Source organism: Melanerpes formicivorus, unplaced genomic scaffold, assembly GCF_026170545.1.
Source record: "Melanerpes formicivorus ecotype bairdi unplaced genomic scaffold, bMelFor1.0.p_v2 SCAF_132, whole genome shotgun sequence".
In the NCBI taxonomy this organism is placed as follows: Eukaryota; Metazoa; Chordata; class Aves; order Piciformes; family Picidae; genus Melanerpes; species Melanerpes formicivorus.
In genome coordinates, this window is record NW_027142484.1 from 1162209 (window position 1) to 1189636 (window position 27428).

The following is a 27428-nucleotide window of genomic DNA, read 5'->3' on the forward strand; positions in this document are numbered from 1 at the left end:
TCATGAGGTTCCCTTGGGCACCATCTCTCTCTCCAGCTTGTCCAGGTCCCTCTGGATGCCATCCTGTCCCTGTGGTGTATTGACAGCACCATTCAGCTTGGTGCCATCCCCATACTGCTGGTTATGCTTCGATCTCACTGTCTGTGTCACTGATAAAAATATTAAAGAGCACAGGTCCCAGTACTGACCCCTGAGGGACACCACTGTCACTGCTCTCCATCTGGACTTCAAGCCATTGTTTCCTCAGCTATTATTTACTTCAGGGCAAATGCTATACTAAAAAGAAACATGGAATTGCGTAGATTCTTTGGAATCAGAGGACATAACTTCAGTAAACAACACTCTCCTTACCTAATGTTTTGACAGGGTCAGAATAGTCAGAATCTGTAAACTGTCCTTTAATGTTAGTTGCTCTGAACTTAAATCTGTGAAAGAAAAACAAGGCAACTGATGAGATGAAAAATTTGTGCAGTTTCTTAAATACTTCACATAGATACTAAAAGCTATTTTTCAGTTTTAGTCTAATCCAAGTTGGTAAAGCAATGTGGCAGACATCAAGGACTTCAGTGTCAATATCATAGTGTCATAGTCTCAGTAAGGGTTGGAAGGGACCACAAGGATCATCTAGTTCCAAACCCCCTGCCATGGGCAGGGACACCTCACTCTAGATCAGGCTGGCCAGAGCCTCATCCAGCCCGGGCTTAAACACCTCCAGGGATGGGGCCTCAACCACCTCCCTGGACAACCTATTCCAGGGCTTTACCGCTCTCATGGTGAAGAACTTCTTCCTCACATTGTGTATATTTCAACCCACCACATCCATATTTATGCTCAGCCAAAAAAAAAGTTCAGAAACACAGGAAGATCATTTCTACCTCTACTTTTTCACAACCGAACTACACATTTTCAATGTGTTATAAATGTACCTTTCACCTAAATCTTCCTCTTGGATGGGCAAACATACTTACAGGTACTGCTTTCTTGGTTTTAGTGGGCCATTGCATATTTTGTCTTGACTGCCTGGTATCAGACAGGTAGTATCAGCACCTATGATGTAGGTCTCGTCTTTGTCACTCAGATCTTCTTTTCCTTCCACACAGGGTGGGTTTGGAAAGCCTTCATTTGTGAAATATGGCCTTGGTCTGTTGAAGTAGGCATCATGCCATTTAGTAACATTTCCATCATGCTGAGCTGTTGTCAAGAAAAGAAATAATAAGAAACAATTTACCTTCTAATCAGACTTCAATTAAAGAAGTTGAATAGGAAATCACATTTTAAAGTGCTTAGCATCTAGCAGCACCATTTACGCAGCTAAGTCTCCATCTGTACTTGCACTTGAACCCAGATTTCCTTGCTGTACACACTATCCATGTTTTCTTAACTGAGAACAAGTCAGATGAATCTCAACCAGAAAATTTCAGGGACAGCCTCACACATGAGCTCTGCCTGTAGAGGATCTCATTTGTGCATGCCACTTGACTTTGAGCATGGCTAGCAAAGACAGTAAAAAACGTTTAAAGACAGTGAAGGCTGTTTCAGAATGAAATGAGTAGATTTCTGTAAATGGATAGTGCCCAGCAGCTAAGGGGAAAAAAAAACCCACCACCCTTAATTTGGATATCTATCTGGTCAAGAGAATCTTCACAGCAACAGTGAAGTAGTGAATGTCTGTAGGATTAGTGCTAAACCAGAAAATTCAGAAAGAAGTGAGAAACTGCATGTGAAGTCACTTAATGCAAATGCTTTACTTCTCTATTTTGAAAGCAAGCAAACCAAGGGACTTTAATGCCTGTCATTTGTCATTCTTGCTTTGGAAAACAGCCAAACCAAGGGATTTAAATACCTGTGATTTATCCTTCTTAGGTACAGTAAGCCTGACCATATGATGTCCTTTCATGAACCTCCCACTCTCATGGGTAGGCAGTTACTCAAAAGAGCATCGTGGCACTGTTCACAGGGAGCAAATGTTCAGCAATCCATACAAGGGAATACACAATTCTAACCCACAGTCTACAGGAGGGATTTATATCAATCCCCCTCTGCCCCCGTTATGAAATAGAAATAACAGGGGCACATGACTGCATTCTTTTACAGCCAGCTGTAACAGCAACAGGAGAATGACCTTGTAAAAGAAAAAAAAGCTCCAAATTTCCACCTTTCACAAATTCCCAATGCATTTTTTTGTTGTTTCTCTGTTTCAAGGAAATAGGAAATAAATGTAATAATAACAACAGAGCCACAGAACAATATCGGTGACTTCAACAAGCATAGACGACTCCTTGTTGGCAAGTGCTTCCAAAATCCACTAACCAGCCCACAGGTATTGTGAAGGATATCTTTGACCTTAGCATAGAGAAAATTCTAAACATTTCCATTGGAAAGATATCTACTATAAGATTGGTTGTACCAAAACAATTCCCTCCCCTCCCCTCCCCTCCCCTCCCCTCCCCTCCCCTCCCCTCCCCTCCCCTCCCCTCCCCTCCCCTCCCCTCCCCTCCTCTCCTCTCCTCTCCTCTCCTCTCCTCTCCTCTCCTCTCTCCTCTCCTCTCCTCTCCTCTCCTCTCCTCTCCTCTCCTCTCCTCTCCTCTCCTCTCCTCTCCTCTCCTCTCCTCTCCTCTCCTCTCCTCTCCTCTCCTCTCCCCTCCCCTCCCCTCCCCTCCCCTCCCCTCCTCTCACAGCTAAAGTGTCTCTGTTAGTTGTTTTCTAGCATGAAATTACTGAGATTCAAGACAAGGAATAAAAAAGAGAGAAGACAAACACACTGAAAATTAAGACATTAAATAGAAATATCAGAGAGGACTCATAAAATTCTACCTCCAGCTTCCACAACCAGAACTTGTATCTTCTTGATAGGGCCATGATCATCACTGTAATAACATATTGGCATTCTGATTGTAATTGTGGTGGCTGTGACGAGGAGTGCCCCATTGCTGTCATAAACTGGTGCTGGCTTCTTTTTGGGCCGTGGTGGTTCTGGTTTTGAACAAACATAGACCACAGAGCTTAGTTTTAAAACGCTTGCACGACAAGTGCTTTGTTCAGGCACGTAGCTGTGCTGTGCAAGACACACCTCTGGCATATTTTCGGGGGCAACTTCATGCTTTTAAAAACTGTATCCTGATAAATGCTTCTGCATACCAATTTTCAGTTAAAAGGCACCACAGCAATAAAGACTGAATCACAGAATCACAGAAACATTCAGGCTGGAAAAGACCCTCAGGATCACCAAGTCCAACCAATAACTCTGCTCTACAAAGTTCGCCCCCCCCAACCGTAGCCCCAAGCACCACATCCAAACAACCTTTAAACACATCCAGGGTTGGTGACTCAACCACCTCCCTGGGCAGCCCTTAATCTTAGTTTTTCAATTAATTTCAATCAATGACTGTTTTTGTTCCACAACTGTGGTCATGGAATCGTAGAATGGCTTAGGTTGGAAGGGACCTTGGAGATCATCCACTCCAACCTCCCCACCATGGGCAGGGATGCCTCACAACTAGACTCAGCTGCTTAAGGCCTCATCCAACCTGACCTTCAACACCCCCATGGAGGAGACATCAACAGCCTCCCTGGCTGGGGTCCTGCCACCCTTGTGCTGAAGGACTTCTCCCTAAGATCCAGTCTGCTTCAGGTTCAAACCATTCCCCCCTGTCCTATTGCTAGACACCCTTATGAAAAGTCCCTCTTCAGCCTGCCTGTAGCATCCCTTCAGGTACTGGAAGGCAGCTAGAAGATTTCCCCTGGAGTTTTCCCTTCTCCAGGCTGAACTCTCCCAGCTCCCTCAGCCTCTCCTCACAGCAGAGATCTTAAAGCCCTTGGATGATCATTGTGACCCTCCTCTGGGCTCACTTCCCCAGCGATACTGCTTGCTTTTTTATATCTCTGTGACATTCTTCTGAGCTTTTCATTGATGATAACTAAAAGACTGAAGTCAATATGATCACTTCCCTGACTCTGCACAGGGCTTACAGTGTCATTCACATATGAATAGCAAATAATCAATAGCACACAGCAAAACTGAGCACTGCAATTCCAGACTGTCAGTGATGTGTTCCTGTTCCTCCATTATGTGGTCTCTAAACAACAGCCAAAAGCACACAGCTGTGTATTGACAGGTAGAAAAGCAATTTCTTCAGCATTTATGGAGAATTCAGCTAAAAGGGTACATTAGGAGACATACCTTTGATATCCATGGTTATTTTCAATTGAATTTTTGGCCCTGCACCTGCACCATTAATTGCATACACCTTAAAAAAAAAAAACAAAACCCACATACACTTGTTTTAATGAGTATTTGTAATAGTATCTATAATAATAATATATTTGAATCAACAATGAATGCTGAAACACTCCTTTTGTCATTCACACTTTGCTGCAACTTCTTATTCCTTTACAATCAGTGGCACTTCAGCACTTGTAATGCAGGTCTCCTAAAAGGGAGAAAAATAAGCCCACTCCAATAGTTATGTTGCTTCCTTTCACATTCCAGACTCTGAGTCACAGAACCACAGAAACATTCAGGTTGGAAAAGACTCTCAGGATCACCAAACCCCACTGAGAACCCTACTCGACAAGGGTCACCCCTAAGGGTCATCCTTAAACCATAGCCCCAAGCACCACATTCAAAACACCTTTAAACACAGCCAGGCTTGATGACTCCACCACCTCTCTGGGCAGCACATTCCAGTCCCTGACCACTCTTGCCCTGAAAAAATGTTTCCTACTGTCCACTCTAAACCTACCCAGTGGCAGTTTGAGGCCATTCTCTCTCATTCTATCACTAATGACCTCTGAGAAGAGACCAGCAGCAGCCTCTCCACAAAGTCCTTTCAAGTAGTTGTAGACATAAATGAGGTCTCCTCTCAGCCTCCTCTGTTTCACACTAACCATCCCCAGCTCCTTCAGTCTCTCTGCATCAGATTTATTCTCCAGGCCCTTCACAGCTTCCTTGCCCTCCTCTGCCCTGGCTCCAGCACCTCCACATCTCTCTTATATTGAAGTGCCCAAAACTGGACACAACACTCAAGGTGTGGCCTCACCAGAGCTGAGTGCCAGGGCACAATCCCCTCCCTGCTCCTGCTGGACACAGCATTTCTGATCCCAGTTAGGATGCCATTTGCCTTCTTGGCCACCTGGGCACACTGCTGGCTCCTCTTCAGCTGTTTGTCCATTAGCACCCCCAGGTCCCATTCTGCCAGCAGCTTTCCAGCCACACTGCTCCAAGTCTGTTTGAGGTTGTTGTCACCCAAGTGCAGGACATGGCATTTGGCCTTGTTGAAGCTCTGAAAGGACTTCAAACTCCTAGTATCATAGAATGTTTTGGGTTGGAAGGGACCTTTAAGGGTCATCTAGTCTAACCTCCTTGCATTGAGCAGAAACTCCTTCCTCTAGCAAAATCCTCCTGCAGGACTGGACCTTTCATCTGAGCTAAATGAGGAATGAAAGCAGCGAAATTAAGAGACATATTTGGTCTTGTATCTGTAATAATGTGTTGCAGGCTGCTTTCCTAGCACGGGAATTAAGATACAAAGCCAACCACTAGTGAAGAGGCCTCGTCCCACTCACTCTGCTCTCTTCATTGCTCCTCTCATTCCTCAGACTTGTCTCTCTTCACATGTCACAGTTTGAAGGGGGAACATTAGCCTAGATCCTGACTGCACAGACTGAAAGTCAAATAAATTACCACTGGATGCAAAAGGAAAACAATGCTAAGGTCTACAGAATTCATTGGCTTGTTAATGGGATATAGAGCAGAGTTAAAAACAGTTCCTGCTCTCTTTTCTTCTTCTGTTGCTTCTGCTTGCAACTTTCCTCTCTCTCTCTTCTGTGGCCTTGCCAGAGGATCTCTGTTTTGACTCTGGTGTGAGGTAACAGGAGGAGGGAGGGAGTGAGGAAAGAGGTGAACAGTCCCCCTGGATCCGTCCAGAGGGGTCTGAGGAGTTTCTGTGTTTTTTATAGATTGTAAACACATCTATATTGTACATTTGGTACATATTTATTGCATTTCCTATTTCTAGATTGCAGTTTGCTCGTAAATAGAGCTTCATTTGCTTCCATTCCAAACAGAGCTAAATCTGGTGATTTATTTTGGGGGTAGTTTCTCTAAATTAATTAGGGGGAGGGTGCATGTGTGTGTGTAATTTCAACCCACCACATCACACCACAGCTGACATTCTCAGCACGAAAATCTCATGTGCAGCCTATCTTTGTGCTCCTTATCCAGACTTATCTCTCACTTGTATCAAAGTCAAAACACAAAGAGAAACCATCAGTTCTTACGCTGACATTGTAGGTATTTCCTCCTTTCAGTCCTTCTATCATGGCAGTGACTGACTGATCTGTCTTATCAATGACACTGAGGTTGTGGATCTGGATGGCAGCAGGGTCGTCCTCGTTGTAAACCATAGCCTGATACACCTGGATGTTCCCGTTTGGTTCAGATGGGGGCACAAAGGTTACCTGGAACTTTGTTACTTCATCTGGTATCTTCTGAAAGGTTATGTTGTTAGGTGGGTCTTCAGGCACTGCAATCAAATTACTTAATCAGTTTACTACTATCACCCTCCCCCCCAAGCACTACTATTTTTGCATGTCATTATTATGTCATTGGTTATTTCACTGCTTTTATTAAAAACATCTCAAGTACTCGCTGCATGTGTGCATATTTCTAAAGGCAATAACAAGTTCAGTAGTTAGTGAAATCCTGTTCTCATGGATAACTTTCAATGCTACAAAGACCAAAAAAAAAATCAGAGAAACACAGAAGGTGAAATTATTCGAGTGAATTAGATGCTTCCACTCAGTCTTACCCTGAACTTAACATTATCTTTAAGGCTTCATACTATACATTCCAGGAATTAAAGATTCAGCAATTCAAAAGACATCAGAATAAAAAAAAAAACCAAACATGAAAACCACACAATCACAGAGTGTTAGGGGCTGAAAGGGGCCTCAAAAGCTCATCCAGTCCAACCCCCCTGCCAGAGTAGGAGCACCTAGAGCAGATCACACAGGAACTCATCCAGGCAGGTCTTGAATATCTCCAGACAGGGAGACTCCACAACCCCCTCTGGGCAGCCTCTTCCAGTGTTCTGTCACCCTCACAGGGAAAAAAAAATATTTCTCATGTTCACCTGGAACTTCCTCTGCCTCAATTTCCACCACTGCCCCTTGTGCTGTCATTTGGCATCACCCAGCAGAGCCTGGTTCCAGCCTCTTGGCACTCACCCTGCACATCTTTATCAACAGGAATGAGGTTACACCTTAATGATTAGGATAAACTTCATCAGTCTCTGCTCAGAAAGGTTTCTTCTGATTTCCTGCTTGGCAAGCCTGAAGGCATCATTATGCCTTGCAATACATCTAGGGTAAACAAATCCTTGCATGGGTTGACAAGCAAGAAGCAAGTGTTAGTCTTGAATATCCCTTTCTGAAAGCCCTCTGTCAACAGCAAGCTCCCTCCCAACATACAAACAAGCTTCCAGGAGTCTCTGATTAGCACAGCTAACATTTAAGGAAGAACTTTCCCTTAGCCAATGCCCAGACAGAAGCACAGCATGCATTTTTGTCCCAATTTTTTGAAAAAACACTTTTACCAGAGGCTTATTCTCAAGACAGCAGAGGTATAAATCATTTTCCCAACATCCCTATCTGAAAGGAAAGGCTGTAACATTCTTTCCAGGCAGCTAAATATTTATTGCTCTACATGAGCATGACAAGGATGTAGTGTGACATCTAAATAGGAAAATCAAGGAACTGAAGGTAAAAGCATTCTCTCAGCCAAGGATTTAGATGTACTTGTTATACCTCCCAGGTCTTTTTCCACCTCAGCCAAAAAAAGACTTACTCTGGCTGCCCTGAAGTACGTCTGCATGAACTAGTCCTAATTCAGGCACACACACACACACACATATATCACACTATCACAGTATAACTAAGGTTGGAAAGGACCTCGAGGATCATCGAGTCCAACACAGACCCAATGACTAGACCATGGCACCAAGTGCCACATCCAATCCCCTCTTGAACACCTCCAGGGACGGTGACTCCACCACCTCCCTGGGCAGCCTGTTCCAATGACGAATGACTCGCTCGGTGAAGAACTTTCTCCTTACCTCGAGTCTAAACCTCCCCTGGCGCAGCTTGAGACTGTGTCCTCTTGTTCTGGTGCTGGTTGCCTGGGAGAAGAGACCAACCCCTTCCCGGCTACAACCACCTTTCAGGTAGTTGTAGAGGGCAATGAGGTCACCCCTGAGCCTCCTCTTCTCCAGGCTAAACAATCCCAGCTCCCTCAGCCTCTCCTCATAGGGCTTGTATTCAAGGCCTCTCCCCAGCCTTGTTGCCCTTCTCTGGACACGTTCAAGTGTCTTGATGTCCTTCTTAAACTGAGGGGCCCAGAACTGGACACAGGACTCAAGGTGCGGCCTAACCAGTGCAGAGTTCAGGGCAGTATAGTATATATATGTGTGTATTCATATAGTGTATATATATACACATATACACTATACAAGTATACTATACACACTATACAAGATAAGGTGAGATGAAGAAAATAACTGTTCCTCTCTAAGGTTGCTGCATCTCCTAATGTATCACATTTTAACATAAGAGAAAGGGCTACTCAAAAAGGGGGGGAAAAAAAAGGTAGATCAAGGAGCAGATCTCCACCACCTAATTTAGTCTTACTACATTTTTCCACAGCAAAAGACTGTATCAGTCTCTAGGGGTATGAACAGGTCAGGAAATCCTTATAATTTAATGTATTAAAGGTATTAGATTTATTTATTTGTGTATATATATTTCTATATTTGTGTATATATTTCTATATTTGTGTATATATATTTATATACATATAAAAATATATATACATACATACACAAACACACATATATACACACAAAGCCATATCATATCTATTGTATCATATCAATATCATATCAAATCTGTCATATCAAGCATATCCATCATATTAATCATATCAGTTCACATCTATATCTATATCATATATATCATATCACAACTGTCATGTAACATCTATATCTATCATATAATATCTATATCTATCATATCACATCTATATCTATCATATCATATCTATCATATCACATGTATATCATATAATATCTATTATATAACATCTATATATATCATATAATATCTATCATATGGGACATTGGGTTTTCATACATCAAAGGGAAGATAAATGATAAATACAGTGCAATACATCTAAGTCTGAAATGAACCTGAATAGATACCTAAAGAATCTGACCTGCACCTCACCTCACTGCAGATAAGACAACTGTATGTTATACACACTTGGTAACTGGCTTGATTGAAACAAAACTTCCAGTGCCTTTTCAGAAAATACTATTTGGGGTTTTTTTGCCTGTTTGTTTAAGTATCCTTAGTGAACAATTCCAAACCAGCAAAGAAAACAGACAGAGCTTAGCCAGGAAGCGTGTATGTAAAGCTAGGATTGTATCTTCCCCATGTACATCTGTTTATATTGTCCTAAGCAAATTCCATCTCCTTTTCTGTAATGCAGCCTCTCAGCGTCATGAGGCCCTTATGAAATCTCTCATCCCAGTTTTGTTTTCCTGAGTAACTCAATAGCATTAGCAGTTTCTGTCACCTCAGTATCAGCTTCCTTCTCCAGATAGCTTTGACTCTGTGGAACAGCTGACTCAAGTGCATATCCCTGTGGGCCTTAACTAGCAACCTCATTCTACTGAGAATAAACAAATTGTGCCCTCAAGTGAAGGTCCCTTCCTAAGACACCTATCTTAAGTATCCATGCTAATGCAGAGAGGACTTCATTCTATATTCTCCACGGACTATAGAAGCAATCCAGGTGACTGTGTTCTATACACCCATATTTGACATTAAGCAAGTTAAGGTCTCTGCATTACAAAAGCCAGATCTCAGAGTTTGTCATCACCATCACTTGTTTTGTTGACTGCCAGCTTTGCAAATGTGAGAGGAAAAAACCATCGTGAGAAGAAGTCTGCATTAGAAGTGCACCAAGCCATCAAAACTGCCATTGATATGTCAGATGAAAGAAAAAGTGCAAAGTTTAGTTGATATAAATTAGGTAAAAAATAAATAGATACAAACCTGCTTCAAAGGTGGAGACAATGACTGGAGAGCTAGCCTTGCCTTCAAGGAGTGCAGCGTTAACATCTCCGGTAAAGGCAATGATCACTACGGAATACCTTGTAAATGCTTTTAAATCAGAGACTTCTAAGACTTTGCCCTCATCATTTGTCTTCAGAAATTGAGCTTTATAATTGTCATTATCTACCTGTAAAATAATAACAACAACAAAAAAACACAAACCCAACACAAGCTGATTACAAGACTTGAAACAGTCAAAAGCAGGACATCATTATTTGCACATATTACGTAACTTTCGTCATTCTTCTTTTCACAGAAACATAGAATGTTAGGAGGGGACCTCAAAAGCTCACTCAGTCCAACCCCCCTGCCAGAGCAGGAGCATCTAGAGCAGATCACACAGGAACACATCCAGACAGGGCTTGAATATCTCCAGAGAGGGAGACTCCACCACCCCCCTGGGCAACCTCTTCCTGTCACCCTCACAGGGAAAAAAACGTTTTCCTCATGTCTCCATGGAACTTCCTATGCCTCAGCTTCCACCACTGCCCCTTGTGCTGTCTCTGGACATCACCCAGCAGAGCCTGGCTCCAGCTGCTGGGCAGTCACCCTGCACATCTTTATCAACATGAATGTGGTCACCCCTCAGGCTCCTCCTCTCCAAGCTACAGAGCCCTCAGCTCCCTCAGGCTCTCCTCATAAGGAAGATATTCCACTCTCTTCATCATTTTTGTGGCTCCCTGCTGGACTCTTTCAAGCAGTTCCCTGAGGTCCTTCTTGACCTGAGGGGCCCAAAACTGGACACAATACTCCAGATGCAGCCTCACCAGGGCAGAGTAGAGAGGGAGTAGAACCATTTAGATGGAAGTTTTCAGAAAGAGCCTCTGGCTATGAAGCCGAGAGAGCTGCAGAGGTGAGTGCACTGCCACTTCACCTATGCGTTACTTCTTTACGATGTCAGGCAGTTTGGGATTAAGGAAATGGACTGTTGGCTTGGTGCTGACTTCCACCAAGCAAACATGAAATGATTGGTAGATGCTGGGTCAGGTGACCTGCAGTCACCTGTAACAGAAATCAAACTAGGCAACAAGCCAGACAATGAGCGAGTATATAGCAGAGAATTGTTTGGAATCCAAAACCAAAAAGGAAATTCAGCAACAACATCTGATGTTGGTGTAACTGCAGAAAGTGCAGCTAGAGTCATAGAATTGTCAGGGTTGGAAGGGACCTCAAGGATCATCCAGTTCCAACTCCCCTGCCATGGCCAGAGACACCTCACACTACAGCAGACTGCTCACAGACACATCCAGCCTGGCCTGAAAAACCTCCAGGCATGAGGCTTCCACCACCTCCCTGGGCAACCTGTGCCAGTCTCTCACCACCCTCATGGGGAACAACTTCTCCCTAACATCCAGTCTGAATCTACCCACTTCTAGTTTTGTTCCATTCCCCCCAGTCCTATCACTCCCTGGCACCCTCAAAGGTCCCTCCCCAGCTTTCTTGTAGCCACCTTCAATTACTGGAAGGCTACAAGAAGGTTTCCTTGCAGCCTTCTCTTCTCCAGACTGAACAGCCCCAACTCCCTTAGTCTGTCTCCATAGCAGTTTAAAAGAAGCACTGCTTATAAGACAGTGGGGAGGGACTAACTCTCTCACTAGAAGAGCTGGAAAGCAGAAATAATTTGGGTTCAACAAAAGAAAGGGAGAGCAGTGGAAGACGTAGTAACAACTTCAAAATAGAAAAGAGGAAGTTACTAAGTGGAAGAGAATTCATTGTTTCCAGTGCATGAAAACTCAAATAGAAACAACAACAAAAAGTGGACACCAAAAATGATTAGAATTAAAAATCACCAAAGCTCAATATAGAACTGAAGCTATAAATCTAGTTAAAAACTAGAAGAATGTATTGAGGGATTTAGAGCAATTTTCAAACTGGACATTTCAAAGAACAAGGTCATGAATCACTTGGGGAAAAGACTTTTACTGCACTTGTTTTTGTATCAGAGCAAGATATGGACTGCTTGATGTCCTGGGATCCCTATCATCCCTACATCTCAAATAATCTTTAGTCCTGTAGAAAAACCTACTGTGTTGGGCTTTATGTCCAATTAATCACTTCTCAAGTCTGGTAGTTTTAGGCTATGCCTTTAAAATTTTTCACAGGTCTTGAACAGAAAAGTAGTAAAATGGATATAAATCACTCTTGGGTGTGAAAAGGAAAATAAAGATAATTCTAAACAATTCCATTGGAGTGATATCTACCATAAGTTCTTGTTCCCAGAATAATTCCTCTCCTCTCCTAACCTCTCCACTCCGAACCTCTCTGAACCTCTCCTCTCTGAACCTCTGCTCTCCTCTCCGAACCTCTCTGTACCTCTCTGAACCTCTCCAAACCTCTCCTCTCCTCTTGCTTCTTCACCCTGGAGAGATACTAACTTGCTTCTGCTTGACCTTGGCTGCACTGTTTTGGATCAGTCTAACAGCAACTTTCTCTGCTCCTTCCTCTCTCTGTTGACCAGGGTCATCCTTGTGCTGTTTGTTAACTGTAAATATCTATAAATATTGTAATTCCTATGTATTTTGTACAAACTTATTGCATTTCCTTGTAGATTGTAGTTCTGCCTGTAGGTACAGCTTCCATTTGCTTCCATACTGAACTGCTCTGGCAAAATTAAAGGGTGGGTGGGTGGGATTTCAATCCACCACATATTGCTAGCTTAGAAAACAAAAGGAGAGAAATGACAAGTTGGGAGTTTTTCTAGTGTTTGATTAAGTGTAATTTACAGAGTAGTTTTTACATCTATTCTCCCTACTTCAGCTAATGATGTTTTCATTTTGTTTCTTCAGTGTGTACTTTGAGGACAGGATCAGGTAGCTGTACAGTAGTTTTCCCACTGGATGAAATCCATACTAAATGCAGCTGCTAAAACATTAAACCAGCTCAGGCATACCTTTTATTTGACAGATATGCATCTATCCCCACAGAGAATTAACCTGAACCAAGCTTTCTGATGGACTGAACAGACATTCATTTCCTGGAATAGCCATCAAGAGCTGAAACTCTTTTTTTCCTATCTGTCCAAAATGTGGCAAATAAATATTTATACAAGAGCTAAAACACAGTCACAGCACTGGGTCACTAAATGAATTTCTATCATTAGAATTAAAAACTACCAAAGCTGCAATGATATACTTCAATACGCAACTGAAACCTATAAGTTTAGTTAAAAACTAGAAGTAACAACCTCAAAATAGAAAAGAGGAAGTTACTAAGTGGAAGAGAACTCATCGTTTCCCATGCTCATGAAAACAAAAAGAATGTAGACACCAAACATCATGAGAGTTAACCATTGCCAAAGCTCAATATGGAACTAAAACTATAAATTTAGCTAAAAACTTTTGAGCAATTTTTAGCACTGGATATTTTGAAGAATAAGGTCAAGGTTAAATGTTTCAGTTCCATCTTCCTTACTCATTTTGAGCAATTCTTTTACTCAGGACTCCTAATTATCGTAGGCAGCAAAACAAACTAAAACAACTCAGAGGGATAGTAATGATGAGGGAGTTCTTCTGAGCTATAAAACTGCAAGGAACAGCCTAGCAATTTAAACAGAGCCCTAATAAATCACCTGATGAATACTAATTGCTGCCCTTTAAGAGTAAGGGAATCAGGGACTAGAAATCTGAAGTTGTTCTGTTACGTGAGCCTATTCTTAGCAATTTTTAAAGGTACTCAGCTGAGAATTAAAATGAGTAAAGTTATATACATAGGGAGGGTGCTTGTGGAATTTGGAGCCTTCATAGAAACTTTCCCACTGGGACAATAAAATATACAGTTAAATTTTCTCTGAAAAGGACTGTGACAGCTTTATTGGCCTTTAAGAAGGAATAGATCTGTCTTCCAAGACCTACAGAACTGACACCTGTAGTTACTGATCATTAGACAGACAACATCTGATTGCAAGGAATCCTCAAGCATAAAGCTAGACAGCTGAAATACATTGGGGGGGAAAAAAACCCAAAGCAAAACCTACTTTTTGAAACCAAAGCCAAAAGCCTCCAAACCAAGGTTTTAAGTTCCTTCAGAATGCTGGCAGACTCACATAAAACATTCCATACTTCACTTTAAGAATTTTACTATAACATAACCTGTTAAGGTATTTAGAGCATTTTCATAGTGTAGAATCAGATGACATCGGGATTGTAATTTAGGAGTTAACATAGGATGGATAGGAAGGTGTCCAGAGAAGGGCCACAAGGATGAGCGGAGGGCTGGAGCTGCTCTCCTATGAAGACAGACTGAGGGAGTTGGGGTTGTTCAGTCTGGAGAAGAGAAGGCTCCCAGGAGACCTAATTGTGTCCTTCCAGGATCTGAAGGGGCTGATCCTCGAGGTCTCTTCCAACTTTAGCGATACTGTGATACTAGAAAGCTGGGGAGGGACTTTTTAGGGTGCCAGGGAGTGATTGGACTGGGGGGATGGAGCAAAACTAGAAATGGGGAGATTCGAATTGGATGTTAGGAAGAAGTTGTTCCCCATGAGGGTGGTGAGACACAGGTTGTCCTGGGAGTTGGTGGAAGCCTCATTCCTGTAGGTTTTTGCAGCCAGGCTGGATGTGGCTGTGAGCAACCTGCTGCAGTGTGAGGTGTCCCTGCCCATGGCAGGGTGGTTGGAACTGGCTGATCCTTGAGGTCCTTTCCAACCCTGACAATCCTGTGATTCTGTTCAAAACCAAATCGATTATATGTTACACACACACAAACCAAGCTTTGAGCATGGAATTTGGAAGTTTTATCAAAGGCAAGAAAGCAACATTTTTTTCTGTTGATGCACGGTCAGGCTGTTGATGTTAAGTCAAAAGTAACTTTGCAAGGCAGAAGTCTTCTCTACCTTCCATAAAGGGGAAATAAATTGCTTATGTAGTTTCTAGTGACCAAAACAAGGAACCATTCCTTCCCTGTTGGCATTGCCCCTATCACACTACTGCTCTGGTGTGTTCATGACTGAATAGTTCAAGCAGGACAGGGATCTGCTGGAGACAGTCCAAGGGAGGGCTGCCTGGTGGGTAGAGGCTGAGAGCCTTGGGGCTGTTTAGTCCAGAGAAGAGAAGACTGAGAGGGGATTTAATAAATGTCTGTTAATATCTGAGGGCTGGGGAGCAACAGGGAGGGGACAGGCTCTGGTCACTTGCACTCTGGGATAGGACAATGGGCAATGGGTAGAAACTCCACCACAGGAGGTTCCACCTCACCATGAGGAGCAGGCTGCCCACAGAGGTTGTGGAGTCTACTTGTCTGGAGACTTTCCAGACCCATCTGGATGCATCCCTCTGTGACCTGTGCTGGATTTCCTGCTCTTGCTCTTGCAGAGGGTTGGTCCTGATGATCTCTGGAGGTCCCCTGCAACCCCTAACATTCTGGGATCCTGTGATCCTGCAATGATGTTAGAGGGAGGGAACCCAGCAGGGCTATATCTTACTCTCTTGTAACTTTACTGAGAAGATCAAAAAGTTTTGTTTGTTTGTTTACTCATATCCTTGGAAATTTTGATTGTCTAAAAAATCTTAGCATGTATATTCTAGCATATGTGTAATTCTTATGTCTGATTCAGAAACACTGAAAATATAAACACAATAGCCTTTTCTCAGAAACTTGAAGGAACTTTCCATTTAAATAATTGAGTTTGTTTGAAGTAGTCTTTTTGTTTTCTTTTTCTTTTTTTCTTACTATTTTCTAACAGGATTCAGGACATTTGAAGCAAGGGCAATGAGGCTGGTGAGACATCTGGAGCACAAGCACTGTGAGGAGAGGCTGAGGGAGCTGGGGATGTTTAGCCTGGAGAAGAGGAGGCTCAGGGGAGACTTCATTGCTCTCTGCAACTACCTGAAGGGAGGTTGTAGCCAGGTGGAGGTTGGTCTCTTCTCCCAGGCAACCAGCACCAGAACAAGAGGACACAGTCTCAAGCTGTGCAAGGGGAGTTTAAGCTGGAGGTGAGGAGAAAGGTCTTCACAGAAAGAATAATTGGCCACTGGAATGTGCTGCCCAGGGAGGTGGTGGAGTCCCCAACCCTGGAGATGTTCCAAAAAGGATTGGATGTGGCACTTGGAGCCATATAGTTTAGTTGTCAGGAGGTGTTAGGTATTAGGTTGGACTTGATGATCTCTGAAGTATTTTCCAACCTGGTTGATTCTATGATTCTATGAAGTTTCTCTGGGTAAGTTCTGGTAACTGCTTCCGATTTTCACTGGTAGCCATTTTCTTGTAACAGAACAGGGAACCTCTATCCTGCTTAAAACTTGAACTCGGAGAGTTTCCTGTCTTGCAACAGAACAGGAAATGAGGTTTATTAATGGTTGTTTTAAGGAACACTCTAAAGGTAGCACAGAATGAAAAAAAGAGAAAGGTCACTAAAGCTTTTATTTTATGCCAGCTTTTTATACTTAAAAAGGTCAAGGAGAAAAGTGTTATGGCAGTGCTGCCACAATACAGCTAATCTGATGGACAGAGAACCAAGTAGAAAGTGAGAACTCTCATGTCAAGTTTGCCACCTGGTGCACTGTAACTTTGTACAAGCCATGTCCTTTTGTTGGGGTCTCTACTCTGGTTTGTAAAAATCATGGCAGTGAATTCCTGCCTTTGAACAACAGTAATTTCAAAAGTAACTATAATTTCTACTGGTAAACATCAGCACTATTTGTTACAGAGGTAGTCTTCCACAAAGCTCCCTTACTGTTTTCCTTTGTGCGTTTAGAGATGCCCTTTTTTGTTTTCTTCAAGACCTCTTCTTAGCATAGATTTTTTAATATCAAGGAATTAATTTTTCTCCCATTAAGAACTTTATAAGTGTACCAGGAATTCTTATTTGGAGTGTGAATGAAAATAGACACATTCCTATTGGGTTTTAGTTGGGTTTATCACAGAACGCCAGGGGCTGGAAGGGACCTCAAAAGCTCACTCAGTCCAACTCCCCTGCCAGAGCAGGAGCACCTAGAGCAGATCACACAGGAACACATCCAGGCAGGGCTTGAATATCTCCAGAGGGAGACTACACAACCCCCCTGGGCAGTGTCTTCCAGTGTTCTGTCACCTTCACCGGGAAAACATTTTTCCTCATGTTTCCATGGAACTTCCTATGCCTCAGCTTTCACCACTGAGCCTTGTGCTGGCATTGGGCATCACCCAGCAGAGCCTGACTCCAGCCTCTGGGCACTCACCCTGCACATCTTTATCAACATGAAGGAGGTCACCTCTCAGGCTCCTCCTCTCCAAGCTACAGAGCCCTCAGCTCCCTCAAACTCTCCCCCTAAGGAAGATCTTCCACTCCCTTCATCATTTTTGTGGCTCTGATGGACTGTCTCAAGCACTTCCCTGATGTCCTTCTTGAACTGAGGGGCCCAGCCTCACCAGGGCAGAGTAGAGGGGAAGGAGAAACTCTCTCAACCTACTGACCACAACCCTTCTAATCCACCCCAGGATGCCATTGGCCTCCTTGGCCACAGGAGCACTTCGCTGGCTCATAGTCAACCTCCCATCCACCAGGACCCCCAGGTCCTTTTCCCCTTCACTGCTCTCCAGCAGCTCATTCTCCAACCTATCTTGCTCCACAGGGTTGTTCTTTCCCTGGTGCAAGACCTTTCCCTTTCCCTTGTTGAACTTCATTTCATTTCTGCCTGCCCAGCTCTCAGCCTGTCTCAATCTGGCTGAGTGGCAGCACAACCCTCCTGTGTCAGCCACTCCACCCAGTTTGTGTCAGCAGCAAACTTGCTGCCAGTGCTCTCTGTTCCCTCATCAAGGTCATTGATGAACCTCTGGAATATATCTATGTGTCCTGTGATTTCCAGAAGAGCATCTGCTCTGGTATTTCCGTCACCAAACACCTGTAAAACCCCCAACAATCAAACAAGAGTTGCCTTACTGAGGCAATGTCTATGAGGTAGCATGTTGGTCCAGTGATGATGACAGGTTCACTCCAGCTAATATTAATACTGTGAGGAGATGTAGCTAAAACAATCACATTTTCTGGAGGACTATCTGGAGCTGTAAGAAAACAAACAAACAAGAAAAAAGCAATTGAAGTGAATCACTACCAGTAGAGATTATTTAACAATTAAAAAAGAAAATCTTTTGACTTATTTACAATTATACACTGCTTAGAAAATGTATACTTATTTTTCTTCATATATAGAGCATATTAATGTGGTTCATAGCATCATAGAATCATAGAATCACAGTATCAAAGAACCATAGAATCATAGAATTACAGAATCAAAGAATCAGAGAATCACAGAGTCTCAGAATCACAGAACCAAACAATCATGGAATGGAATGGAATGGAATGGAATGGAATGGAATGGAATGGAATGGAATGGAATGGAATGGAATGGAATGGAATGGAATGGAATGGAATGGAATGGAATGGAATGGAATGGAATGGAATAAACCAGTTTGGAAGAGACCTTCAAGGTCATCACGTCCAACCTGTCATCCAACACCACCGAATCAACTAAACCATGCAACCAAGCACCCTATCAAGCCTTCTCCTGAACACCTCCAGTGGTGGTGACTCCACCACCTCCCCAGGCAGCCCATTCCAATGGGCAATCACTCTCTCTGTGTAGAATTTCTTCCTAACCTCCAGCCTAAACCTCCCCTGGCACAGCTTGAGACTCTGTCCTCTTGTTCTGGTGCTGGTTGCCTGGGAGAAGAGACCAACCTCCACCCAGCTACAACCTCCCTTAAGGTAGTTGTAGAGAGCAATAAGGTCTCCCCTGAGCCTCCTCCTCTCCAGGCTAAGCAACCCCAGCTCCCTCAGCCTCTCCTCATAGGGCTTGTGTTCCAAGGCCCTCACTAACTTTCTTGCCCTTTTCTGGACATGTTCCAGAATCAGAGAATCAGAGACTCAGAGAATCAGAGAATCACAGAACCAAACAATCATAGAATCACAGAATCACAGAACCACAGAATCATACAATCATGGAATGACAGAATCTTAGAATCGTAAAATCACAGAACTGTTCCAGTGTCTCACCACACTCCTCCTTCCTTTGGAAAAAGGAAAAATGGTATGGGAGGAGGTATGTAGCTATTGATATTACATGTGAAAGGTTAGGGAGGTGTGTGATGGATTGACATTAATCCCCAACAAATTGGAGCATTGCCACCAAAATAAACCACCAGACCAGCTCAGTTGGCTTGGGAGCAGAATGAAGCTATATGTAAAAACAAGGAAAATCTAGAATCATAAGATGCAATGAATATGTACAAAATATATTTACAATCCAGAAAAACAAAAATACAAAAATCCCCTTGTACAGAATCACCTCCCTGGAGTGTCCAGGGGGATTGTTCACGACCTCCTCCCTGCTCTCTCTTCCTCTCTCCTTCCTGGTACCTCACACAGTAGTCAAAATAGAGATTATCCAGGCAACGCCAAGAAAGAGAGAGAGAGAAGTTGCAAGCAGAAGGGACAGAAGAAGAAAAAAAGACCAAGAATTATCTGTGAAACCAGTTATAAGTTATTCAACAAATGAATAGAATGGTATGGCCATGAGCAGGCAGTGTGAGCTTGCAGCACAGAAGGCAAATCACAGCCTGGGCTGCATCCAAAGCAGCATTGCCAGCAGAGCCAGAGAGGTGATTCTGCCACTTTGCTCTGCTCTGCTGAGACCTCACCTGGAGTACTGTGTGCAGGTCTGGAACCCTCAACACAGGAAGGACATGGACCTGATGGAGGACCATGAAAATGATCAGGGGTTGGAGCAGCTCTGCTATGAGGACAGGCTGAGGGACCTGGGGGTGTTCAGCCTGGAGAAGAGAAGGCTCCAGGGAGACCTAATAGCAGCCTTTGAGTACCTGAAGGGGGCTACAGGAAGGATGGAAAGAGACTGTTTGCAAAGGCCTGCAGGGACAGGATGAGGAACAATGGCTTCAAACTAGAGCAGAGCAGATTTAGATTGGATGTGAGGAACAAGTTCTTTCCTATGAGGGTGGTGGATCACTGGAATAGGCTGTCCAGGGAGGTGGTTGAGTCCCCTTCCCTGGAGATCTCCAAGGTGAGGCTGGAGGAGGCCCTGGGCAGCCTGATCTAGTTGGGGATGTCCCTGCTGAGTGTGGGGAGGTTGGACTGGATGAGCTTTGGTGGTCCCATCTGGAGCAGACCATTCTATGATTCTATATGTACTTATTAGTTGTTATTGTTCTGTGTCCTATGGTAATTCATTTACCTTTTTCTTTACCCAAAATCTTTGCAGTGAGGAACTAGGCTTGTAACAAGGAGAAAGAATAATAATAATAATAATAATAATAATAATAATAATAATAATAATAATAATAATAATAATAATAATAATAATAATATCACCATGGTTGCAGAATAAAATGGAGAGATTTGGGAGTTTATAAGGTGCTATGGAGTGTTTAGGGTGTTGGACACAGGGGGCAGATTTGCTGTGCTGGGATTAACAGGAATATACTAGACTTTGTAGGCAGGATCAAGTTCAATCATTGGAAGCAGTCCTCAAAACTACTGAATAGCATGGAACAACTGAATGAAGAGTGTAACTGAATGAACTCTGAAAGCACAGGACGGGTGGTGAAAGATGAGACCGCTCAGGGCAGGCTGACTGTCGAGTGGGGAACCAGAACAGATAAAAGCATGTGCCCTAGAAACTAGGGCAAATTAATTAGGTGTTTTTTTTTCCTGCAGGTAGTGCATGTCAGACTTATTGCTCAGTGTCTTTTAGTGTAACCAAAACTAGGGCAGTGGTATTTAATCACAAGATGAATTTCCTGGAAAACAGTATAAAATTATATACATAGCTTCCCAGGCTTTAGTTTCCAAATCAGCAACTTTCCAAAGCCAATTTTTCATTACATTTTTTTTAAATAGCATTAATTCAATATTTTAGTCTCTCAACACTTAGTCTCTCATTTTTTTTCCCCCACTATAGGTTTATGCATTAGACAAAGATGGTTGTGCAAACTGAAGTTGTTTATACAGATAGTTTCCTTATGCAGTGTGTTCGATGCATCTTTGGATCTCTGCAAGAAAATTCCACTTGAGGAATGGTTTAGACAAAGATCGTTGTGCAAACTGAAGTTATTTATACAGATCATTTCCTTATGCAGTGTATTTGATGCATCTTTGGATCTTTGCAAGAAAATTCTACCTGAGGAATGGTTTAGACAAAGATGGTTGTGCAAACTGAAGTTATTTGTACAGATCATTTCCTTATGCAGTGTATTTGATGCAGCTTTAGATCTTTCCCAGAAAATTCTACTTCAGTAATGCATTGGACAAAGATGATTGTGCAAACTGAAGTTATTTATACAGATCATTTCCTTATGCAGTGTATTTGATGCATCTTTGGATCTTTGTCAGAAAATGCTACTTGAGTAAACTGCACTTCAGATGCTTCTCTAAAGCACATCTATGCATTAATGCCTGGTTTGGTTTAATAACTAATTCAAGTCATACAGGTTATTTCAGAAAATATCCCTGAATCCAAGCAGCATTCACTTAATGTCTGAAATTCTGAGACAACCTTCAGAATTAGAAAGAAAAGGGGGGGGGGGGGGGGGAAATAAAGAAAGCAAATAAAGTGTTTCTAACAAGTATTACAAGTATTATGTCTGGCAAACCCCATCTTTGTAGAGGCTTTGCTTCAGTGGGCAACTGCCACTTTCTGATTTAGGTTTGTTTGTGAAATGAATCTAGTCAGGACGAGGCCATGCTATCACTATTCCCTTTCGCTTATAAATCACAGCAATTTACTCTGTAGAAATGACCTGGCCTTATTCTCTCATTCCCCCATAATCCAATCACTTCCTCTCATAAGCACTTTTCTCCTGGTTTTCACAATAATGCATTTTCTGTAACTAATAACCATCATTTCCTGATTATCATGCTTCTATCCTTGCACAGGAATGTGGGTCTTATGGAGGTCAGGGTCATCTTTCCCATCCATCTGTGTCCTGATGTTAAGTGTGTTAGCTTGGAGATAAGTCTGGATAGCCCATCATTTAGCATAATCCTCAGAAAGAAGACAGAATATCCCAGACTTCTAACAGAAATTCATGCTTGCCAGTCTGGTTAAGACCAGCTCTTTGGGTTTTGATTTTTCCCAACAAAAAATAATTAGGAGGTTCATTTATTTCTTTTCTATAATTACTTAGGTCACTTTTACCTGCATTTTGGTTACCTTTACCTGCATTTAGGTTACCTTTACCTCCACTTAGGTTACTTTTACCTGCATTTAGGTTACCTTTACCTCCATTTAGGACACTTGAACCTGCATTTAAACATTTCTATCTTACATTAGGCCATATGTCCAGTGTTTAGTTCTGAGAGAATGAAAGGAGCAAAGGCAAACAAGCTCCCTCAGTCAAAACCTGCCAGAAGAAAAGGCATACAACGAGCGATTGAAATGCTGTTGTTTTTCACCACACAGAAACATTTCTTCAAGTATACCAAGCAGCAGGAATTGTGGAAGAGGGTGCTGTGAAGAGAAGCATAACCCTATGCCACATGAATCCATTTCCTAGCCTTCATGGGACATCTGAGATCTTCCTTTGTATGCATACCCTGGCCTTAGAAGACATGGCAGTTTACCAAGAAGCGTTGCATTGTGTACAGGATCCAAACTGTACAAGGTCAAAAATGAGCTCAGTGATCTCACTGCCCCTCATTTTCCCTCTAGAGCTGACCTTCTAAAATGATTTTTCTCTTAGAAAGCACAAGTTTGGCCAATCTTATTCTTTTATAAAATGCAAAAGAGAAATTTGAGGTAAGTGCAGGAGTGAGGGAATAAAGTTTCCCTAGCTATGGTAAAACAGCCCTTTCCCTTCCTGTGGCACAGCACTGTGATCTTCTGCACTGGCAACTGTATAAATCTAGGTGATATTGAAGATATTTAATCTTGCAGAGTAGATTTGGCTCTTGGTATTCCATCAGCTAAGGGATAGCAGTGCCTTCAAACTACTTTAAGAGGCAGTAAGACCATTCCACTGAGGATAATCTGCAAGGCAGAAAGCTGAACAGTTTATCTGTGTGGTGTGAGAACTGGGCTGCACTGAACCCTCTACGGCATTGTCCGTGGTGTGACACTATAATCACCTTCAGGGCAGAACCCAGCCACTATTTTTAGTTTGAAACATGCAAATGAGTTTAAAAAAGTCTTAAAAAGAATTCCTGTAGCCTTAAATTTACCTTCATAATGAACAACTGAAAAAAATAAAATAGCTGAGATCCTCACCTCAGTCACTGGCCACTGAGAATGATCAGGGATTTCTGCTTCAGCACAACAGTCAAATCCCCAGCACTTGTAAAGGATATTTAGGGTTTCTGTTAGGTAATTTTCACCTCCTTATATTCTGGGAAATGAGTCAAATAGTTTTCAGCTGAACAGTTTTCCTGACTATGAGTATCATGACTGCAGCATTTTCTTTAGGCTTGAGGGAAACAAATTTCTGAGAGCTGTGTCTGAAGAACATTAATTTGGCTGTTATTTCACAAGCAAGGTAACCTTCCCTTTGGTAGAATCAGTGTCTTGCAAGGACAGTTCTGGAAAATCAGAAACAGTGGCTACCTTCTGCCCTCAAGGCTGCAAACACAACTTCCAATGCTTTTTGGGGGCTAAGTACTCAGGGTATTTTACATAGCAGCTAAGCACCCTTAAGCCCTAACAGACCCTGTATGTTGGCTGTCTCCCAGCAGGCTAATCCAGAGGATGCTTGGCCCTCTCCACCAGGGAAAGGAGAGGGGAACTGACACCTGTTCTCTGGATGCACTCTGCAAAGCTGCCCAGAGTGCTGGATCTGGTTTGTGTATCCTGATTTTGTCTTTCCTGTGTCAGGCAGTCCCCTTTACAAAAGAGAGAGGGGAACCAAGGTGTTTTTAATCTTTTAAACAGTATTTCCAAAGACTAGCCTTTGGAATCTACTATGTCAGGTAGCTAAAGGCCTGTCCTTGCTAAAGGTCAACCACTGCTCAGGGAGACCCCAGTGCTGCTGAAGCATGCCAGAACTGCCAGCTGGTTACCCAGCTGTGACATGACACCTTCCTTTTTTGACACACCCCCCCACACCCCCCAGCTGATTGCCATTAGTGCAGGAAAAAGCCCATCAGTCAGCCATGATACCAGGAACAGTGCCCATGCTTCTTTGACTCCATCGGGCTGTGTATTATAGGCAGCTTGTCTCCCATCACTGATTTAATCCACAGCAAATTTGTTGCTGCCCATTCCCCTCACCATAGAGAAAGGCAAGCAGCCCCCAGATACTTGGGCTGGAAGAACTGGTTGAGCTTCTTTAACTTCTACCCCACCACTGTTAAGCTAATTAAAAGAGCACATAGAGCACCTACTGCTGGGAACTGTACTGTATTGGGCTGCTTGTGTACTCTAATCAACTGTCTCCTCAGTGGGACTGTTAGGAAACTGGTTCTCTCCTAAACCAATCCCTATCCAGAGGGGAAATCATAGAGAGGATCATAGCTTTATGTGATTATGTGTGTTTTCATTATCTGCCTCTCTGTTCAGGCTAATTCTCTGACATTCAAACATTCAGCAACAATTTCTTTTCAAGAGAAGTATTTACATATGCCAGCAGCTGAGATCTATCCAGCTAATTGTGAAAAATCTCCCCAGAGCTGCTGGCTCAAGAGCTGCACAACCTCTTTTAGCTATTTTCTGCTCCATCTGGGATTATATGGTCTGTTGGGTTTATTTTCTCACTTTCATTAATTCATTAATTTCCAGGCACACCATCCCTATAAGAACACAAAGAAAGCACAAAAACTACTCTGCAGCTGATTCCAGTGCTTCTCAGTTGAAAGGACAGGCATTGGAATGTGCTGCCCAGGGAGGCAGCTCAGTCACCAAGCCTGGCTGTGTTTAAAGGTGGTTTTGAGAATGTGGTGCTTGGTGTTATGGTTTAGGGGTGACCCTTGTAGAGTAGGGTTCTGGGTTGGACTTGGTGATCCTGAGGGTCTTTTCCAACCTGACTGTTTCTGTGATTCTGTGATGTGACAAATCAGCTGTTGTGATATTCACTATCATGGTTTCCAAACCTCTCTGCCCTTTGGAGTTTAGAATTTCTCTATTACAATTTATCCTAGAATCACAGAATTGTCAGGGTTGGAAGGGACCTCAAGGATCATCCAGTTCCAATCCCCATGCCATGGGCAGGGACACCTCACACTACAGCAGGTTGCTCACAGCCACATCCAGCCTGGCCTGAAAAACCTCCAGGCATGAGGCTTCCACCACCTCCCTGGGCAACCTGTGCCAGTCTCTCACCACCCTCATGGGGAACAACTTCTTCCTAACATCCAATCTGAAGCTACCCATTTCTAATTTTGTTCCATTCCCCCCAGTCCTATCACTCCCAGACACCCTAAAAAGTCCCTCCCCACATTCTTGTAAGCCCCTTCAGATAGTGAAAGGCCACAAGTAGGTCTCCTGGGAGCCTTCTCTTCTCCAGACTGAACAGCCCCAAACTCCCTCAGTCAATTTTAAATGTTTTAGAGGATCAGTATACCATAGCTGTATAATATTAGAGCCTGATCCAACCTAGAGTGGGCTGAGAACCTTTACAAAATAGAATAAAATAGAATAAACCAGGTTGGAAGAGACCTTCAAGATCATCACGTCCAACCTATCATCCAACACCACCTAATCAACTAAGCCATGCAACCAAGCACCCTATCAAGTCTCCTCCTGAACACCTCCAATGATGGTGATTCCACCACCTCCCCGGGGCAGCCCATTCCAATGGGCAATCACTCTCTCTGTGTAGAACTTCCTCCTGACCTCCAGCCTAAACCTCCCCTGGTGCAGCCTGAGACTGTGTCCTCTTGTTCTGGTGCTGGTTGCTTTAGAGAAGAGACCAACCTCCACCTGTCTACAACCTCCTTTAAGGTATTTGTAGAGAGCAATAAGGTCTCCCCTGAGCCTCCTCTTCTCCAGGCTAAGCAACCCCAGCTCCCTCAGTCTCTCCTCATAGGACTTGTGTTCCAAACCCCTCCCCAGCTTTGTTGCCCTTCTCTGGACACGCTCCAGCAAGTCAACCTCCTTCCTAAACTGAGGGGCCCAGAACTGGACAGAGGACTCAAGGTGTGGCCCTGTGGCAAATGTCATAGCACCAAAAAAAAACACAGAATTGTTTGGGCTGGCAGAAGCCTTTAGGTGAACACCACCTTGTTCTAGCACAGCACGTGGCAGACATCCTTACTTACAGCCAGGAAGGGTTTGTGTTGAAATCCAAGGCGAGGAACTGCCGTAACCAGCACTCGTGCTGGCAGCCACCGCAAACCTGTACCACCTGTATTTTTTCAGTCCAGACACTGTCTCTTCTATCCACTCATCCACCACATTGTCATACAAATACTGATGCATCTCATCCTCAATGCACTCTTTGGCTTCCCAGTCACTGCAGTGGGTGGCCTGTAGCTGTGTGGTGATCCTGTAGTTTTGAAAGTAGCCAAAAATGGATTTTGGTGGCTTCCAATTCAAGGTCACGCTTGTTGGTTGCACGTTGGAAAACACGATGTCCCTGGGAGCAGTGGGAACTGCAAATAAAAACACTTGTAAGAGAACTTCATTGGAATGAAAAGTGATTGCAACTCTTACCCAGAGTTGAAAAATTACAATTTTTCAGAATCATCGAATCAATAAGGTTGGAAAAGACCTCAGAGATCATCAAGTCCAACCTATCACCCAACACCTCCTGACTCGTGGCTCCAAGTGCCATGTCAAATGCCTTTTTGAACACCTCCAGTGATGGTGACTCCACCACCTCCAATGGCACATTCCAATGGCCAGTTACTCTTTCTGGGAAGAACTTTCTCCTCACATCCAGCCTAAACCTCCTCTGGCACAGCTTGAGACTGTGTCCTCTTGTTCTGGTGCTGGTTGCCTGGGAGAAGAGACCAAACCCCCACCTGGCTATAACCTTCCCTCAGGTAGCTGTAGCAAGCAGTAAGATCTCTCCTGAGCCTCCTCTTCTCCAGGCTAAACAATCCCAGCTCCCTCAGCCTTACATGCTGGACAGTGATTTTCTCAGGATACCTGACCATACAAGTAAAGACAGAGGGCTTAATAAGTGTGTCTAATGATGAAGATCTGTGGAGGGCTGAATAATAATAATACATTTGCCAAAGTAGCCCAGTTGGAAGCAAATGAAGCTGTATTTACAGGCAAAACTACAATCTACAATGAAATGCAATGAATATGTACAAAACCCACAGGATTTATAATATTTACAGGTATTTACAATTAATAAACAGCACAAAGACCCCCCTGGCCAAAAAGCAGGGGAGT

General features: G+C 43.2%; 1 protein-coding gene across 1 annotated transcript; it reads right to left on the reverse strand.

Annotated features, from left to right (window-relative positions):
* LOC137456607 (phosphatidylinositol phosphatase PTPRQ-like) lies at positions 1–26677 on the reverse strand (the record flags this gene model as incomplete). The annotated part of the gene is made up of 9 exons (XM_068168131.1): positions 1–149; positions 352–425; positions 969–1191; positions 2815–2973; positions 4181–4247; positions 6280–6524; positions 10114–10300; positions 18026–18147; positions 26345–26677. Coding segments are annotated over 9 exons (1559 nt in total), but the record flags the coding sequence as incomplete, so codon positions are not given.
* Positions 26678–27428: the final 751 nt, after the last annotated feature.